The sequence below is a fragment of the Hemitrygon akajei genome, chromosome 5 (genome assembly GCF_048418815.1).
Source record: "Hemitrygon akajei chromosome 5, sHemAka1.3, whole genome shotgun sequence".
Lineage (NCBI taxonomy): Eukaryota > Metazoa > Chordata > Chondrichthyes > Myliobatiformes > Dasyatidae > Hemitrygon > Hemitrygon akajei.
Genome location: NC_133128.1, coordinates 148214630 through 148233137, shown reverse-complemented (window position 1 = coordinate 148233137; position 18508 = coordinate 148214630). Strand labels below are relative to the sequence as shown.

At 41.0% G+C, this 18508-nt stretch overlaps 1 protein-coding gene across 6 annotated transcripts in view; it reads left to right on the top strand.

Annotated features, from left to right (window-relative positions):
- The window catches only part of unc80 (unc-80 homolog (C. elegans)), a 214181-nt gene that overhangs the window by 33402 nt on the left and 162271 nt on the right, over positions 1-18508 (top strand). For all 6 annotated transcript variants that reach the window (XM_073046799.1, XM_073046802.1, XM_073046797.1 and 3 more), the window contains exons 9-12: positions 1633-1767; positions 9419-9635; positions 13212-13352; positions 15707-15975. In XM_073046799.1, the coding sequence (XP_072902900.1) occupies positions 1633-1767; positions 9419-9635; positions 13212-13352; positions 15707-15975 (762 nt within the window). The remainder of the gene's footprint in view (positions 1-1632; positions 1768-9418; positions 9636-13211; positions 13353-15706; positions 15976-18508) is intronic.

Sequence of the window (18508 nt, the reverse complement as noted above, 5' to 3'; positions counted from 1 at the left end):
ATGTCTCAAGCTGCAATAGTGTCGCACTAACCGCTATGCTACCTTGGCATCCAGTGGTCCCAGCAATTTGGAGTGAAGAGGAGAGGACCCAAAAAGTCGACATATCTGGTGATTTTGTCTGGAAGAAGCTTGCAAAATCCATTTGTAAGTGGTATCAAAGAGATAATTAACATTAGACTGAAGAAGTTTGCTTTAGGTTGCTACGCCTCTAATAGGCTCACATAATTCTTTAATGTAATGATGGATGTGAGCTGCTTATCAGGATGGGGTACCAAGAAAGTAATGAAATAGAACAACTGGGAGACCTTTTCAGGGCATAAGCTTTGTCTTGAAATGTTGATCAGCTCAAGAAGACATTTACTAAAACCTCATTCTGCATGTAAAGTGTGATCAAATGTTGTGACAAATAGGAAGATTGAAGATCTGTTAGAGTGGTGTCACAACAAAAACCTCTCACTCAACTTCGGCAACATCAAAAACCAGGAGGAAGACTCTGGATATCCGTGAGCCAGTCTTCATTAGGGGATTGGAGGTGGAGAGGGTCAGTAGCTTTAAAGTCCTTGGCATTAACATATGGAGGATCTGGCCTGGAGCCAGCATGCTAAGTGCCATCACAAGGAAGATGTGACAACACACCTACTTTCTTAAAACAATTGCATAGTTTTGGCATGTCACCAAGAACTCTTAACAAATTTCTATAGATGCGCAGAGTGACTATCCGAACTAGTTGCAGTACAGCCTGGTATGGAAACGTCATTGCCCAGGAATGGAAAGTGGTGGATAAAACCCAGTCCAACACAGGCAGAGCCCTCTCCACCATCGTACATTTATATGGAGCACTGCTACAAAAAGAATCTTCCGTCATCAAAGGCCCCCATCAATCCGCTTCTCGATATGTCCATCAGGCAGCTGGTCCAGAAGCCTTAGGTCCCACAGCACCCCGTTCAGGAACAGTTATGACCCTACAACTATCAGGCCTCTGAACCAGCATGAATAACTTCACTCTCCACAGCTTTGAACTGATTCTATGACCCACACACACACTTTCAATTTCTCTTCATAACTCGTTCTCAGTATTTTTTGTTTATACAGTTTACCTTTTGTATACAGTTTGTTTGTGTTGGTTTATGTCTTTACTATCATTCTATTTCCGAACGGTCCATGATCACCACCTCACTATTTTGCTTTATTTTTGCAGAACTAACTTACTTTCTTTTATATTTCTTATTGTAACTTAGTTTTTTAATGTATTGCACTGTATTCCTGACACTTAACAACAAACTTCACGACATCAGTACAGTATGATGGTGATGATAAACCTGACTCTGATGTATTGTTTGTTGTGGATTCTATTGTATTTCATTATTTTCTGTTAATGCCTGAAGGAAAACAAATCTCAATATAGTACAGTATATGGTAACATATATAGCATGTACTTGGATAATAACTTTACTTTGAACTTTCACTGCAGCTTCTAATTGAGGTCCATAAGCTATTTTGTTTATTTATTGTAGTTAAAATATCTGTTGTAATAATCTAATGTTGCGCATTTCTCAAGAAGGCAGTAGAACAAGACCTGCAGAGTCTGAAAACACTTGAGAAAAGTTAAAATGTTATATTTGTCTTTTTAAGGATCTTACTTTGAAATGTAATGAAGAGGAGAAGTCACAGAGTTCTGAAACATTCGCAAAGTTGTCAGTGACAAATCTCAGAAGGCAGGCTGTTCCAGACCTTTCTACTGATCTTGGAATGAACATCTTTAAAAAGGTGAAGAATAACTTCAGAGATATTTATTTCCCCGATCAAAAAGGTTAAAAATTATGTTGCTGGTGTAGTTAATATTGTATTTAAGTATTATTATTAACCCGTATATATCAAGTGTCAGTTGTGGATAAAGTTATTGTGTATTAGTAATAACTATCACTCCTGCTAAGTGTCTTTTGTTTTCCCATTTAGGTATGTGCAAGGACAAATGTATGTTAAGACAAAAAACATAAGAAATAGAGTGGGTCATTTGTTCTGCTGTTCAACAAATCTTGGCTGATCTTTTGTCCTAACACCATTTTCCTTTCATATAATAAAATCTTTGATTTTTATTTAGTGTCGAGAAATATATTATTCTGTTTTGAAGCCATTGATGACTTGGCTTCCCCAGCCCTCTTGGGTAGAAAATTCCAAAGATTAATTTCCCTCTGAATGAAGAAGTGTTTTCTCATTTCAGTCCTAAGTTCCCTATTCTAAGAATGTGTCACCTAGTTGTAGATTTCCTAGGCCAGGGGAAACATCCTTCCAGGTCCTAAAATATATTTTAATGTCTCAATAAATTCACCTCTCATTCTTATAAACTATAAAGAATAGAAACCTTGCTTGCTTGATTTTTCCTTAAGTACGATTAAATACAACATCTGCCGGAAGTAAATTCCTTGTATGTGCATAGGTACTTGGTGATTAAAGTCTGATTCTGATTATATCATGATACAGATAATGATGCTTTGCTGTGTACCCTCTGTAGTAAGCATTTTGATCTCACCAAGGACCCATGAAATTGAAAAAGGATATCTCTACTCTTAGAGTAAACTCTTTCTTCCCAAATGCCTGCTGCATCTGCATGTTAGCTTTCTATGACTCATGTACAAAAGATGCCCTCTCCTTTCAGACATTTTCCAGTCCTTTTCCATTCAAGAAATACTCAGCATTTCTATTTTGTTTACCAGTGGATAACTTTTCATTTGTCAACATCGTGCTCCACCTACCTCATAGCTACCTACTTATTTAGCTTGTATCCCTTTGAAGCCTTGCATTTTCTTCACTCCCCACATTCCTGGGTTCCCAAGTAGTTTTGCAGATTGTTTTCCAGACTGATGGCTTAGATTTAATGGCTGCTGCAGGTCTGCAGACATCTTCTCTGTGCGGGAGCTTAGTGTGTGGGCACATTTTCAGTTTGAGAACTGTTTAGGTTCACAGCTTGCAGGAATGATGCCCTGTCATAACCTGTGGATGATTTGTATAAATTCCAGTAGTTTCCCAATTACTAATGTCAAGTTAACAGGTTGGTAGCTCCGTGTTATTCTGTACTTTCTTCAGAGTCACAGAAATGTTCAGCACAGAAATTATGTGCCTTTTGGGCCACCACACCCATACTGACCTTCATTCTCAGCTCTACTAATTCTACTTGCTTGCATGCATTAGAACAGTATTCTTCTATGCCTTGCATAAATGTCTGCATAAGTACCTGTTACACAGTAATTTTATCTGATTCCATCACTTCTCTGGCAGTGTACTCCTGCTTTTAAAGGGAACTTGAGGGGATTTTTAAAAATTTAATTTCTCCTTCAGGTTCTCCTCTTTTGTGTTTGATATCTCCACCAGGAGAAAATGATTTGACTATCCATGCCCGTCATAATCATACATACCTATGAGATCACCCTTCATCTTCCTTCACTCCATGGAAAATAAGCCCAGCCTATCCATTCTTTCAGAACAAACAGTCTGCTAGAGAATGTACTGAGCAGCATCTGTGAGAGGAAGGGAATTTTTGACATTTCTTGTGTTTCTATCCAGTCTGTCCCTCTAACAAAAGGTCTCCAATCAGTGAACTTTCTCTGCCCCCTCTCTAGTACAAGCACAATCTTCCTGGAGTGTACTGATCAGATTCTAAGTGGGGTCATGTTTGCTTTCCTCCAATTTACAGAAATCGTTTAGATTCAGTAGAACTTTGAAAGATAATAACCAGAGATTTTATTATCTCCAAGAATGTATCTTTCAAAACTCTGGGATATAGATTCTCAGTACTTGGAGTTCAGCAGTTTTTGGTCTAATTTATTTATTAGTTTGCAGGATAATTATGAAAGTAGCATATTTTTGGTTTCATTTTTATAGAAGCAAATTTAGATCCTTTTTATTCTGGCTATTTTAATACTAGCAATAACTAATTATGTAAATGTGTTAATGTTGGTTTTGAAGAAATATGGAGCATATTGAAAAAAGAAAATCAAAAACAGACAATATTAATAGAGGCAGCGGCATAAAGCGCTGTGGAAGAGAAACTGGCCCTTCTGCCCATCCTGTGTATGCTATAATATTTATCTGCCTAGTCCCTTTGACCTGCAGCTGAACCAGAGTGTTGAAATCGAATCTGCACCCACCACTTCTGTTGGCAGCATGTTCCACACTCTCACCGCACTCCTGAGTGAAGAAGTTCCCATTCATGTTGCCCTTTAGCATTTCACCTTTCACTTTTAACCCAAGACTTCTAGTTCTAGTCTCACCCAACCTCTGGGAAAAGCCCACTGGCATTTACCCTCTCTATACCCCTCATAATGTTGTATTCCACCGTCAAATCTCCCCTCATTCTTCTATGCTTTAGGGAATAAATTTTTAACCTATTTAATTTTTCCCTCTAACTCAGGTCCTCAAGTCATGGCAACATTCTTTAAAATTTTCTGTACACTCTTTCAGTCTTATTGGTAACTTTCAAGCAATTATGGATCTGTATTCCCAATTTCTTCTGTTCTACTGCACTCCACAGTGCCTTACTGCTCACTGTACAAGTCCTACCCTGGTTTGTCCTCCTAAAGTGCAACACCTCACACTTGTCTGCCTTAAATTCCATTTGCCATTTTTCAGTCCATCAACTTTCCTGGTAACTTCCTGAACAAACTCTAAGATTGGTTAGACATGACCAATGTTCCCTCTAAATTTTAGTAGTCAGTGTGCACAAAAATCTTATGTTGTGCAAAAATTCTTCCTGTGACAAAAATATGTGCGCCCTGAATGCATACGTGGCACAGTTTATGTAGGTTTACAAAATATTTGACATGAAACTGCACAGAATTACAACAAAATAACATACATATTCTGTTAACTAGTTAATGAACATTTAGCTAAAAGATTATTTTCAATAAGTATAATTATTAATTGCTATATTATGTTAAGTAACTAACTTTTTGTGCGCACGTTGATTTCCTTTGTGCGTTAGTTGAAAAATGTGAGTGTGCACGCACACACGCACAGCTTAAAGGGAACATAGGACATGACCTACCATGCACAAAGCCATCTTGACTATCTCTAATCAGTCCCTGTCTATCCAAATACTCCTATGTTCAGTCTCTTAGAATACCAACCAATAACTTACCCACTACTGATGTCAGGCTCACTGGCCTAAAATTTCCTGGCTTATCCTTGGACTCTTCTTTAAACAATGGAACAACATTAGCTATTCTCCAGTCCTCTGACACCTCACCTGTGGCTAAGAATATCTTAAATATTTCTGCTATGGCCACTGCAATTTCTGCACTGGACCCCCACGGGGTCTGAGGGAAGACCTTGTCAGTCACAGGGGATTTATCCACCCTAATTTGCCTCAAGACAGCAAACACCTGCTCCTCTGTAATCCATAGAGACCCATGACCTCTCTGCTGCTTTGCTTTACTTCTACAGACTGTGTCCATCTCCCGAGTGAATACAGATGCAATCATCAATTGAAGATCTCCCTCATCTCTTTCATCTCTGCGCATAACCACTCCAATTTTCCAGATGATCAATTTTATTCCCTGCTATCCTTTTCCTCCTAGCTGTAGAAGCCCTTCGTGTTGCCTATTTGAGCAACTTCACTCCTTCCTTTAGCCCTCCTGATTTCTTGTTTAAGTTTTTTCTTGCATTTCTTGTACTTCATAAGTACCCCATTTGTTACTACCCGTCTATACCTCCTTTTTTTTCTTAATCAGGGCATCAATATCTCTTCAAAACTCAGGTTCTCTAAACCTGTTACCCATCTTTTATTCTGACAGGGACATATACAAGCTTTGTACTCTCAAAATTTCACTTTTAACGGCCTTCCACTTAGGAATTACACCTTTGCCAGAGAACAGCCTGTCCCAATCCACACTTGCCAGATCCTTTCTGATATTGCCAAAATTAGCCTTCCTCCAATTTAGAATCTCAAGCCGAGGAACAAACCTCTGCTTCTCCATAATTATCTTGGCATTATGATCACAAGATGTCAAGTGTTCCCTTACACAAACTTCTGTCACTTGCCCTGTCTCATTCCTTAATAGGAAATCTAGTATCACACTCTCTCTAGTTGGGACCTTTATGTACTGATTAAGGAAACCTTCCTGAACAATTTTGACAAGCTCTATCCCATCCAGCCCTGGGAGTCCCAGTCCCTGTGGAACGTTAAAATCACCTTCAGCGCTGTCACAACCTTGCATTTCGTGCAGTAGCGTGGGATCTCTCTACAAATTTCTTCCTCCAAATCCCATGAACTGTTGAGTGGTCTATAATATAATCCCGTTAACATAGTCATCCTTTTCTTATTCCTCAGTTCTAGCCATCTAGCCTCAATGGACAAGCTCTCCAGTTTGTCCTGTCTGAGCTCTACCGTAAACACTTCCCCTAACTAGTAATGCCACCCCTTCCCGTTTAATCTGTCTCGCTCTATCCCAGCTGAAGTAATGGAACCATGGAACATTGAGCTGCCTACTCTGCCTCGCCTGCAACCAAGTCTCACTAATGGGTCATAATTCCATGTGCTGATCCATGCCCTAAGCATCTGCCTTTCCTACAATATTCCTTGAATTGAAATGTACATGACTCAGAACGTTAGTCCCACCAAGCTCAACCCTTCGATTCCTGCCTTTGTATATAGGCTTAGCAACATCTTCCCCACAACCACTGCACCATCTGCTCTGGCTCCCATCTTAACCCCCCCCCCATGCAGCACAAGCAAACCTACTTGGAAGGGTATTAGTTCCCCTGCAGTTCAGATGCAAATTGTCCCTTCTGGCAGTTCCTACCTTCCCTAGAAGAGAGTCCAATGATCCAAAAATCAGAAGTTTTCCCTCCTGCATCATCTCTTTAGGCACATATTAAACTGTATGATCTTCCAATTTCTGGCCTCACTAGCACATGACACAGGCAGCAATCCTGAGATCATAACTCCAGAGATCCTGTCCTTTAACTTAGCATCTAATCCCCTGAACTCACTTCACAGGACCTCGTCATCCTTCCTACCCATGCCTTGGTACTGACATGGACCATGATGTCTGGCTGCTCTCCGTCCCACTTTAGAGTGCTGTGGATTCGATCCAATGTGTCCCTGACCCTGGTACCTGGGAGGCAATATACCACCTGGGAATCTCGTTCTTATCCACAGAACCCCCTGTCCTTTCCCCTAACCACTGAATCTTCTATCTCCTCGTCCCTTCTGAACCATGCCAGCTTGGTTTGTGCCTAATCTCATCCATGTGCGCATAATCCCCATACCCTTTTAATCCATGAACCTATCCAAACTTCTCATATGTAGACATTGATCCTTCATCTACCACTTCTGCTATAGTTCATTCCACACTCGCACCAACCTCTGACTGAAGTAGTTCCCCCTCAGATTCCCCTTAAATATTTCACTTTCACTCAACTAACCTGAGCAGTTAAAGACTGAATGCATTCACCTTATCAATACCTCTCAGAAATTCATATACTTCTATATGTTTTCCTCATTCTTCTGTGCTCCAGATAATAAAGTCCTATCTGACACCGTTCAGCCTATCTCTGTAACTCAGGTCCTATATCCCTACAAGATCCATATAGACAAAAACTCTTTCAATCTTGTTGATATCTTTCCTGTAGATCGGTGACTAGAACTGCACATAGGACTCCAAATCAGGTCTCACGAGTGTCTTATACAACTTCAACATAACATCCTAACTCCTGTACTCAATACTTCGATTTATGAAGGCCTGTGTGTCAAAAGCTCTCTGTATGACTATCAGTGATGCCACATTCAAGGAATTATGGATTAGTATTCCCAGATCGCTTTGATCTATTGCACACCACTGTGCCCTATTATTCAATGGTTACGTCTTACCTTGTTTTCTCCTTCCTACGTGCAGCACCTCACACCTCTCTGCATTAACTTCTATCTGCCATCTTTCTGCCCTTTTTTCCAGCTGGTCTAGATCATTTTGCAAACTTTGTTAGCTTTCCTTACTGTGCACTATGCCCCCAATTTTGGTGTCATCTGCAAATTTAACAAATTTCATGACATATGCTGGTGATATTAAACGTGATTCTCATTCTGAAATACTACACACGATCCACTTTACCATATTATCATCTGAATCATTACTATGGATGTTAAACAACAATGGACCCAACATCAACCCCTGTGGAACACTGCTAGTCACAGGCTTCCAGTTCACGAGACAGCTATCTATTACCACTCTTTGGCTTTCTCGCTAAACCACTGACAATTTCATCTTCAGACCAGGTTCCCATGTGGGACCTTGTCTGTGGCCTTGATAAAGATGATGGCAACAAATTTCACTGCCTTCCTTTCATCAGCTCTCTTGATGAAAGATATTCAGAAAGCTCTATAAAATTGGTTCGACGTGACCTGCCACACGCAAAGACATGCTATCCCCAATCAGGCCCTGTCTATCCAAATACTTGTATATCATGTCCCTTAGAATACCTCCCAGTAAGTTATCCACTACTGATGTCAGGCTCACTGGCTTGTACAACTTAAACTACTGAACAGCATTAGCTGTCCTTCAGACCTCCAGCATGTCACCCATGTCCAAAGACTTTTTAATTATCTCTGCCAGAGCCCCTGTAATTACTGCCCTCACCTTCTAAGATGTACAAGATGACATCTTGTTACTCCCTGGAGTGTCATCCACCCTAATTTTTCTCAAGACAGCAAGTACCTCCTTTTCCATACTCCAGATACTGTCCATGGCCTCACTGCTCTGTTTCTTCAGTTCTATAGACTCTCCCAAGTAAATACAGACACAGAAAGTTCATTTACTATTGCCCCTGTCTCCTTTGGCTCCCTGTATAGTTGATCATGCAGATCTTCAGGAGGACTGGTTTTGTCCCTTGCAATCCTTTTGCTCTGCTGGGATTTACTTTATCTGCCAGACCAACATCATAAACAAGAGAAAATCTGCAGATGCTGGAAGTATTTTGTTTCAGCCCTCCTAATTTCTCTGTTAAATGTTCTCTTGCATTTCTTATACTCAAAGGCCTCATTTAATCCCAAATGCCTACACCTGATATGCACCTCCTTTTTGTTTTAACCGGGGCCTCAATATCCCTCAAGAGCCCAAATTCCCTAAATCTGTTACCCTTGCTTTTTATCCTGACCGGAACATACAAATTCTATTCTCTCAGTATTTCACTTTTGAAGCCCTCCCACATGTCAAGCATCTCTTTAACAGAAAATATCCCAAATCCATTCCTGCCAGATCCCATCTGATGCCATCAAAATTGCCATTCCTCCAGTTGAGAATCTTAAACTGAAGACCAGCCCTAACCTTCTCCATAATTATCTTGAAACTAATGGAATATGCAAGATTCAGTTGTAAATCATGTCAAATACTGTTTACTAATAAAAGTTATTACCTTTGTGCATTAGTTCAAGAGCCGTAAAGAGGACCGTGAACGCAAAGGCTCCATCCCGTTCCATCACCCAGGTAAAAAGAGGCAACGGCGAATGGGAATGCCTTTCCTCCTACACGAGGACCATTTAGATGTATCACCAACACGAAGTACTTTCTCATTTGGGAGCTTTTCTGGAACTGGAGAAGATAGACGTGGTTTGGACAGAGGAGGCTGGCAAGCTACAATACTGGGTTAGCCAAATAACCTTGATGTCATATACTAGTTCTTCCGCAATTATGTTTCCTCCCATGAAATCACAGATGTATTTTATAATCTAGCACCCTTGAAATAAAGACTGACATTCCATTATCTTTCCTGATTACTAACTGTACCCTGAATGCTACCTTTTAGTTCATAAGCTGCAACCCAGCTCCCTTTGTGTCACAACTTTGTGGTAGTCTTGCTCAATGCTACTAATGTTTTTTTCATTCTTGTTTTTGAAGTGGACAACCCTCCATTTTTGAACATTACACTCCATTTGCCAGCTTCTTGCCCAATAACTAAACCAAGGTTCACGGTTCAAAATTTGCATGTACAAATCAACTCTGATGTTTATCTTCTCCAGACAGCCACAAAATGCAGAAAAACCATGGCAGTTGTTGAAAGAAAATATATCATGCCCCCCACAAAAAAAGAAAAAGAAACCAAACTTGCAAAATCCAAACCTCCACCCCATTCCTTGCACAAAAACTAATAGATTGCCCACACAGAAAATGGCAGCTAAAACATCGAAAACTCCAAACCCCCAACCCCCTCCCTCACAAAAAAACTGTGACAATAACATCAAAACTCCAACTACCTCCCTCACAAAAAAGGCCAACTACACTGGCATTGAACCCCAACCCCCTCTCTCACACATAAAAGCAGATCACCCACACAGAAGAACACTAACAAGAGCATCGTACCCCAAATCCTCAAGCCCTCCCTCACACAAAAGTAACAATCAGCAACAAGAAAAATAACAGAACATTGAAGGAGACCAATATAAACTACAGTCCAATAATCGCATAAATCTCAGAATTTCAGTAACGTCCTCCTGTCAGTGTTGATGAGAGCGGCCGCACAATCTCCATCCTTCTGTGAAGGGCGACCTCCATGCCGGGTCCGAAGCCTATCTATATTGTTGCAGAGTTTTTGCATCTGCCTCACAACTTGGAAACATATTCAGCTTTATATCATCAGCAAGTTTAGTCCAAATCATCACCTGCCTGTTAGTGATTGCTAATTGAAGTTGACCTATTCAGCTCTATTTTTTTTTGTGTGTTTAGCCATTCATGCCGATATATTATCCCCAAGTGTGCGTGTTCTCATCTTGTGTCATTACGTTTAATATGGTACCTTACAGAATGTCTTGTGTGTTTGTGGCCCACTGCTGTAGACCATCCATTTTAATCCATTTTAGTATTCCACCTTGAAGACAGATCCAAAATTATTTAGAAGCTAAGCCATTTCTGTTTCCCATTATTAGTTCCTCACTCTCATTGCATAAGGGACCAATCTTTACTTGAGCTGCTCTTTCCCCCTCTTTTTTTAGTCTTACAGTCTGTTTTTTCTCTCTTTGTTAATTTCTCTTTTTACTCCCGTCTCCTCTCTCCATTATTTTGTGTCATCCTTTTTTGGTTCACAAGAAAAATCCGAATCCTCTGCCCTAGCATTACCCTGTGCCACATTTTCTGTTTTTCAATTTAATAACACCCTTAACTTCACTAGGCCTCAATCCTCACTGCAAAGCTACCTTCTCACCAAATACACCTTTGCTAAGATTTATGAATTATCTCTTTAAATGCCTACCACTGCCGACCTACTATTTTACCCTTTAACTTACTTTCCCAGTTCGTAACTAATGTTTAGGACACTAGTCTCAGACACAAATTTCTCACCCTCCAATTGAATTTGAAATTCTTCCATGTTAAGATGACTTCCTAAGGGATCTCTCACTGTTGGATCATAAACTAATCCAATGTCATCATACAGTAACAAATTTCAAAGAACTTCTCCTTGGTTCCTCAACATTACACTTTGAGAAACTATTATGTATACATTCTATGAATTCATCGTCAAGGTTTCTGTTGCCAATTTAACTTCAATATTTATTGTAATAATTAATTTGCCTACGATTCTTGCAATCTCCATTACAAGCTCCTATTATTTCTTGATTTATACAGTATTCTATAGTAAAGCTGTTATTAGGGAGCCAACATATTACTGCTACCAGTGACTTTATTTTTTATTTATTTAGAGATGCAGTGCAGAACAGGCTTTTACAGCCCAACAAGATGCAACGCCCGGCAACCCACCTGTTTAACCCTATCCTAATCACAGGATAATTTACAGTGTCCAATTACCCTATTAACTGGCACTTCTTTGGACTGTGGGAGGAAACTGGAATACCTGGAGGAAGCCCATGCAGTTCACATGGAGAATGTGCAAACTCCTTACAGACAGTGCAAGAATTGAACTCTGAACTCCAAAACCCTCTGAACTGTGATAGTGTTGTGCCAGACACTATGCTGTCGTGGGGCCTGCCCTTCTTACCCTTACTATAATTTATCTGTACACACAATGCATCTTGAGCTTCTGAATCAATATCATTTCTTACCATTGTAATAATCTCATTCTTTATTAACAAATTTACCCTACTTTTTTGTACTCTTCCTACACTACCGAGATGTTAAATGCTCCTTCACATCCACATAGAACACTGAGTAACCAACCCACACGGTCCATGCCGACCCTGAAGGTACATCTGCCTGCACGTGGTGCATAACACTCAATTGTCTGCCTAAATGCCTCTTAAACTTAGCCATCATAGCTGCTTCCACCATTTCCCCAGCAGCACATTCCAGGCACCCAACACACTATGTTTGAAAAAGCTGCCTTGTAAATCTCTTTTAAGCTTCTTTTAAATGTGCTGCTTCTCACTGTAAGCCCTTTACTATTTGACATCTCACCTGGGAAAACGATTCTGATTATCTACCTTACTCGTGCTTCTCATAATGTAAAGAATTTCTTTCAGATCCCCCTCAGCCTTGATGTCCAAGTTTGTCCAGCCTCTCGCTGTAGCTGATGCTCTCTGGTTCAGCCAGTGTCCTGGTGAACCTCTTCCGCACTCTCCCCAAAACTTCCACGTCTCTCCTGTACTGTAACATCAGAACTGCAAGCAGTACTCCAGACGTGGACCAACTACAGTTTTATATGTCTGCAATATAGATTCTACACTGCATCGATGACATCAAGCATGTGGTACAGCCTCGTTACCACCCTGTCTACTTGTCTTGCCACTTCCATTGAGTTATGGACCTGCATGCCTAGAGCCATTCGTACCTCATGGCTCTGAAAGGTTCTGTGATTTACTGTTTACTTTTCTCTTACGTTTAGCCTGACGCTTGTCCAGATGAAACTCCATCCACTATTTCTCTGCCTCATCTATAGCCTGCTGAATCATTTGACAACCTCACTCACTACAGAAAACGTCCAATTTTCGTGTCATCCACAAACCAGCTAATCAGCTCACTTGTTTTCTTCGTCTTCCGCCCCCCACCAGCCTGGTTCATCTTACTGCTGCAACTCCGAAATAAATACTGGACTGTACCAATTTAAATTAAATTACTTGCAATCAGTAAAAGTATTAGTGGTGTACATAGTTTAATCTATCTTGCTTTAGTTGTGATTTGCATCTGAAAGTATGTGTCTTTGTACATCATTCAATGAAATCTGGTTGATTAAGGATTTTTATGGATGCAGTTTTGAAAAATATTCTATTGCAGGAAAATTCACCCGGCGAGGCAGTTCAGATACGGCAACAGAAATGGAAAGCATGAGTGCTAAACATTCCCATTCCCATCACACCTTGCTGAGTGACATTCCTGATCACTCCAACAGTCATGGAGATAACACGGTTAAAGAAGGTAAGATGCAAATCCCTTGAAGTAGAAATTTCCCACTAGACATTATTGATCTAGGGTGTAAATTGTTTAAGAATTATTGTACCCCTGCCCCTCCCGCCTCCAAATCTCCACTCAGAATCATTTATGTACTGTACAGCAAAACTACATTAAACCGATATGCTTGGTGCCAGATTTGTAGATTTTCCAGACTAATGTGCTGTTAATTGACATTTTAAACTGTTAAATGGTATAGTAGTATAATCAAATTAGCAGTGAGTTTTGAGGGTGTGTGGGACTAGTTCCCTGTGTGATTGAGGAAGCACAGGAGCCAGGAGACGATGTGTTTAGGTGGGTGCAGAAGCCAGAGCACGGAGTGCAATAGGGAATACAGCAATCTGCACCCAGTGAATCAGATATCAAATCATCAGCATTTTTGAAAAATTGAACAATAGTTAGAGTTTTACTTTATTGCCAAACGCAAGGTCTGTCGTGAATCAATACAAAAAATCTGAATGTTTTAAAAATGAAACTGCTTGATGGATTTAAAAAAGAATATTTGAAGCAGTTTGATCATTACAACCACAAATAAAGTTTTAGAAACAGCACTTCAATCAATCTGCCAATACACAAAATGTTAAACAGTGAAAATGTACCAAAACAACAATAATTTGCTGTATAATATTTGATAGAGGAGGAAGATTTTTATTACATTGAAAAAAAATTATGTCACAGGGCATTTCAGCCAAGGTCATTTGTACCCAAGAGTGCCATTTGTTTTTTGGAGCTATGGACAGAAATTATTAGAAGCTTCCAATGCAAATTATGTCAGTTCAAGGGTCTTTCTTTGACCCTACTTAATACAGAAGGATTTGGAAACTTTGGTTGCCCTAAATGTAATTTGTGTATCAACATACTCTTAGCCCCCCTCCCACCACCACCATTCCACAATTTATCTGTTGAATAAAGTTATTCAGCTTGAAAAAGTATTGAAGTACGTTTTACGCAAAAAATTCCCCTGTTAATGAGAGTGAGATACTGAGCTGTCTCATCAACTAATCAGTCAAGATCTGAAATAGTCGCTTGCGATGGTGAAACTCAGTTCTGTCCATGGTCAGTCATTAAGGCACCACTTAGGTACACTAGCAAGGTCTTTTCTGGAGATCTCAGGGCTGAGTGAGCCCAGAGTGTTCTTGAAACAGCTTAAGAGGGACAATGGTAGAGACTTTTAGGTAACATATCTGCCTTTTTCATGGAGAGTTGTGTATTGTTGCATGGTCTACTGCAAGATAAAATTGTAACATAAGCAGAAAAATCTTTATTATAATTGGAAAAATGATCAAATGCTAGGTTATTTACACCACACTGTATCTTTGGGCTCTGTTAGTGCATTTGCCAAAATCATGGATCTCATAGTTGGGGGTAATAATGTTGTAAATGATTTATACTTTTTTTTTCACTTGAGAATAATATGAGTGAATTGAATGGAATTCATGAGTTTAAAGTAAATTAAAATTTCATTGTATGATGCATTTAGTCTTTAGTTAATAGCCATGAAAATACTGCCTGTTCTTCATTGTGTTTTATGTTTAATGCATATTGCAACAATGCTTAAATGCCTATACACAAAAGTGACCATGGGGTAAAAATAAGCTTAGATCTATTTTTGGGGTGTTTATATTGTCTGCCATGTGACAATCCCAGATCGTCACCTAAACTTGCTTCTTGTTTGTGTGAGGAGTTGTAGTTGGTTGTCGTCCCTGTGATGCTGCCTGCTGCATTTTTCTAGATCGGTGTGAGTTAGCTGTGGGATATTTTCCTATAAGGCTTGACACTTCCATTCACTCTAGGTGTCAAAGGTGGACAGAATTAATTTCAAAAGGAGGGGTAATGGAAATAACTGTAGATGCTGGAAATCTAATATCAAAACACTTAATAGATCAGGTCAGATGTGTGGACAGAGAGAAAACATCTCAGGTTGAAAACCTTTTATCAGAATTGGAAAGGAGAAACAAGAAGCCTGTTAAGCTGTAGGTAGAGAGAGAGAGAGAGAGAGTATGTCTCTGATGGAGTAAAAATAGGTTAACCATGATGATAAACTATAAATTGAAATATAAATTGACAAAACTATAATTTGGGATGAAAATCCGTATATCAGATTGGTGTGTCACCATCTTGAATTATTTCATGTAAGTAATCTGAAAATCAGAATTCTGTAATTCATGTTCTGCCAATGTTGCATAAAATGATTGAAATTGCCACACATGAAATTTGTGGCATAATGTTCTGCACCATGAAATTCTAAGTGGTTATATTACATTTTAATTTTGCATTTGAAGTTAAAGCAATAAAAAAATAATTAATTTTATATTTTATAGTGAGATCACAGATTTCCACAATTACAGTAGCAACTTTCAACACCACTGTAGCCTCGTTCAATGTGGGATATTCTGATTTCTTCAGTGAACACATGAGAAAACTATATAACCAAGTGGCTATACCAGAATTGCCCCATGAGCCACTGGCATGTGCCAACTTGCCCCGCAGTCTGACTGATTCCTGTATAAACTATACCTGCCTTGAAGAAACAGAAAACATGGAAGGAACTAACAATTTTATCAAGAAAAATGGAATGCTTGATCTAACGGTAAAGTTTTATGATAAAACAATCACTTTGAATTTGGAAGGTATTGAGTCTGAAGAATTAAGATTTTAGTTATGCTACATTTAAATCTTTTGCAGAAAAAAGTGATTTTTAAAGCATCCGTTATTATTTTGTGAATGTTTACAGTCTTCTCTTAATTTGAAATAGTTTATTTCAAATTTTCTATTAATTCAAGTTTGAAATAATAGAGGGTAACAACAAATGTTGGTGAAACTCAGCAGGTCAGGCAGCATCAATGGAAGAAAGTACAGTCCACGTTTCGGGCTGAGACCCTTCAGCAGGACTGGAAAAAAAAAAGATGAGGACTAGATTTAAAAGGTGGTGGGAGGGGAGGGAGAAACACAAGATGATAGGTGAAACCGGGGTGGGGGGGTGCGGTGAGGGATAAAGTAAAGAGTTGGGAAGTTGGTGAAAGCGATACAGGGCTGGAGAAGGGGGAATCTGATAGGAGATATGAATCATACGAATGGACAATAAACTAAACTGGTCAAAGAACACTGAGGCTGTCTACAAGAAGGGTCAGAGCCGTCTCTATTTCCTGAGGAGACCAAGGTCCTTTAACATCTGCCGGACGATGCTGAGGATGTTCTATGAGGCTGTGGTGGCCAGTGCTATCATGTTTGCTGTTGTGTGCTGGGGCAGCAGACTGAGGGTAGCAGACACCAACAGAATCAACAAACTCATTCGTAAGGCCAGTGATGTTGTGGGGGTGGAACTGGACTCTCTGACAGTGGTGTCTGAAAAGAGGATGCTGTCCAAGTTGCATGCCATCTTGGACAATGACTCCCATCTACTCCGTAATGTACTGGTGTGGTGAACTACATATACCTGTCTGGACACGCCCCTGCTGACTGCTCCTGTGGCTCCTCCCACAGACCCATGTATAAAGGCGATTGAGCACTGAGCCCGGCCTCTCAGTCTCCAGGATGTAGTATGGTGGTCAACCACTGCTTGTTCCTTCTTCCAGTCAATAAAAGCCGATATATCGCCTTTACGTCTCAGAGAGAGTTATTGATGGTGCATCAATTTCATTGACTGGAAGTTTTAAAACATGGAAACCGTTTTTCCTATTACACCCAATGGGTCCCCCATTACGCAGACAAGGCCCGCCCCCGGTCAAGTCTACCACTTTTCCCCTCTCTGCTGAGGCCTGCGCGGCCTTCAGCTGCATTAAAGGGGACATTGCCAAAGCAACGATGCATGCGGTGGACGAGACCATTCCCTTCTAAGTAGAGAGTGACGCCTCCGATTTCGCACTTGCTGCTACCCTCAATCAGGAAGGCAGGCCAGTAGCATTCTTTTCTCGTACCCTTCAAGGCCCTGAAATTCGGCACTCCGCGGTGGAGAAAGAAGCCCAGGCCATAGTGGAAGCTATTAGGCACTGGAGGCACTATCTCATCGGCAAAAGGTTCACCTTGCTGACCGACCAGCGCTCGGTTGCGTTCATGTTCAGCAACCAACAGCGGGGCAAAATCAAAAATGATAACATTTTGCGGTGGAGAATAGAACTCTCTACCTACAACTATGATATCCTGTATCAGCCTGGCAGACTCAATGAGCCCCCTGATGCCCTATCCCGGGGAACGTGTGCTAGCGCACAGCTCGACCAGGTATACGCCCTTCACGCACATCTTTGCCATCCGGGGGTCACCTGATTTTACCATTTCGTGAAAGCCCGGAATCTGCCGTACTCCGTGGAGGACATCAGGACGATGACCAGAGACTGCCAAATCTGCGCTGAGTGCAAACCGCACTTCTACCGTCCTGTCACGGCGCAACTTGTCAAGGCCACCTGCCCTTTTGAGCGACTGAATGTTGACTTTAAGGGCCCCCTTCCCTCCACCAACCACAATGTCTATTTTCTCAATATTATCGATGAGTACTCGCGGTTCCCTTTTGCCATCCCCTGCCCCGACACCACTACCACGTCCATCATAAAAGCCCTGCGCCAGCTCTTCACTCTGTTTGGATATCCCTGCTATATCCACAGTGATAGAGGGTCCTCCTTTATGAGTGACGAGCTGCGCCTGTACCTGCTAGCTAGGGGCATTGCTACTAGTCGGACCACGAGTTATAATCCCCGGGGAAATGGACAGGTGGAGAGGGAGAATGCCACAGTGTGGAAGGCCACACTTTTAGCCCTTAAGTCAAAAGGGTTGCCGGTCTCTCGATGGCAGGAGGTCCTCCCTGAGGCACTCCACTCTATCCGCTCCCTGTTATGTACGTCCACCAATGCCACCCGTCACGAGCGCCTATTCTCTTTTCCCAGTAAGTCTGTCACTGGGACCACCCTACCGGCTTGGCTGACATCCCCAGGGCCAGTGCTGCTCCGGAAACGTGAGGAGTAATAAATACTCCCCGCTGGTCAAGAGGGTTCACCTACTACATGCGAACCCCCAGTATGCTTACGTGGTCTTACCTGATGGGCGGGAGGACAAGGTCTCCATCCGCGACCTGGCGCCCGCAGGAGCAGCAGACCACTACCCCGAACACTCCACAGTAACTATGAACCCTG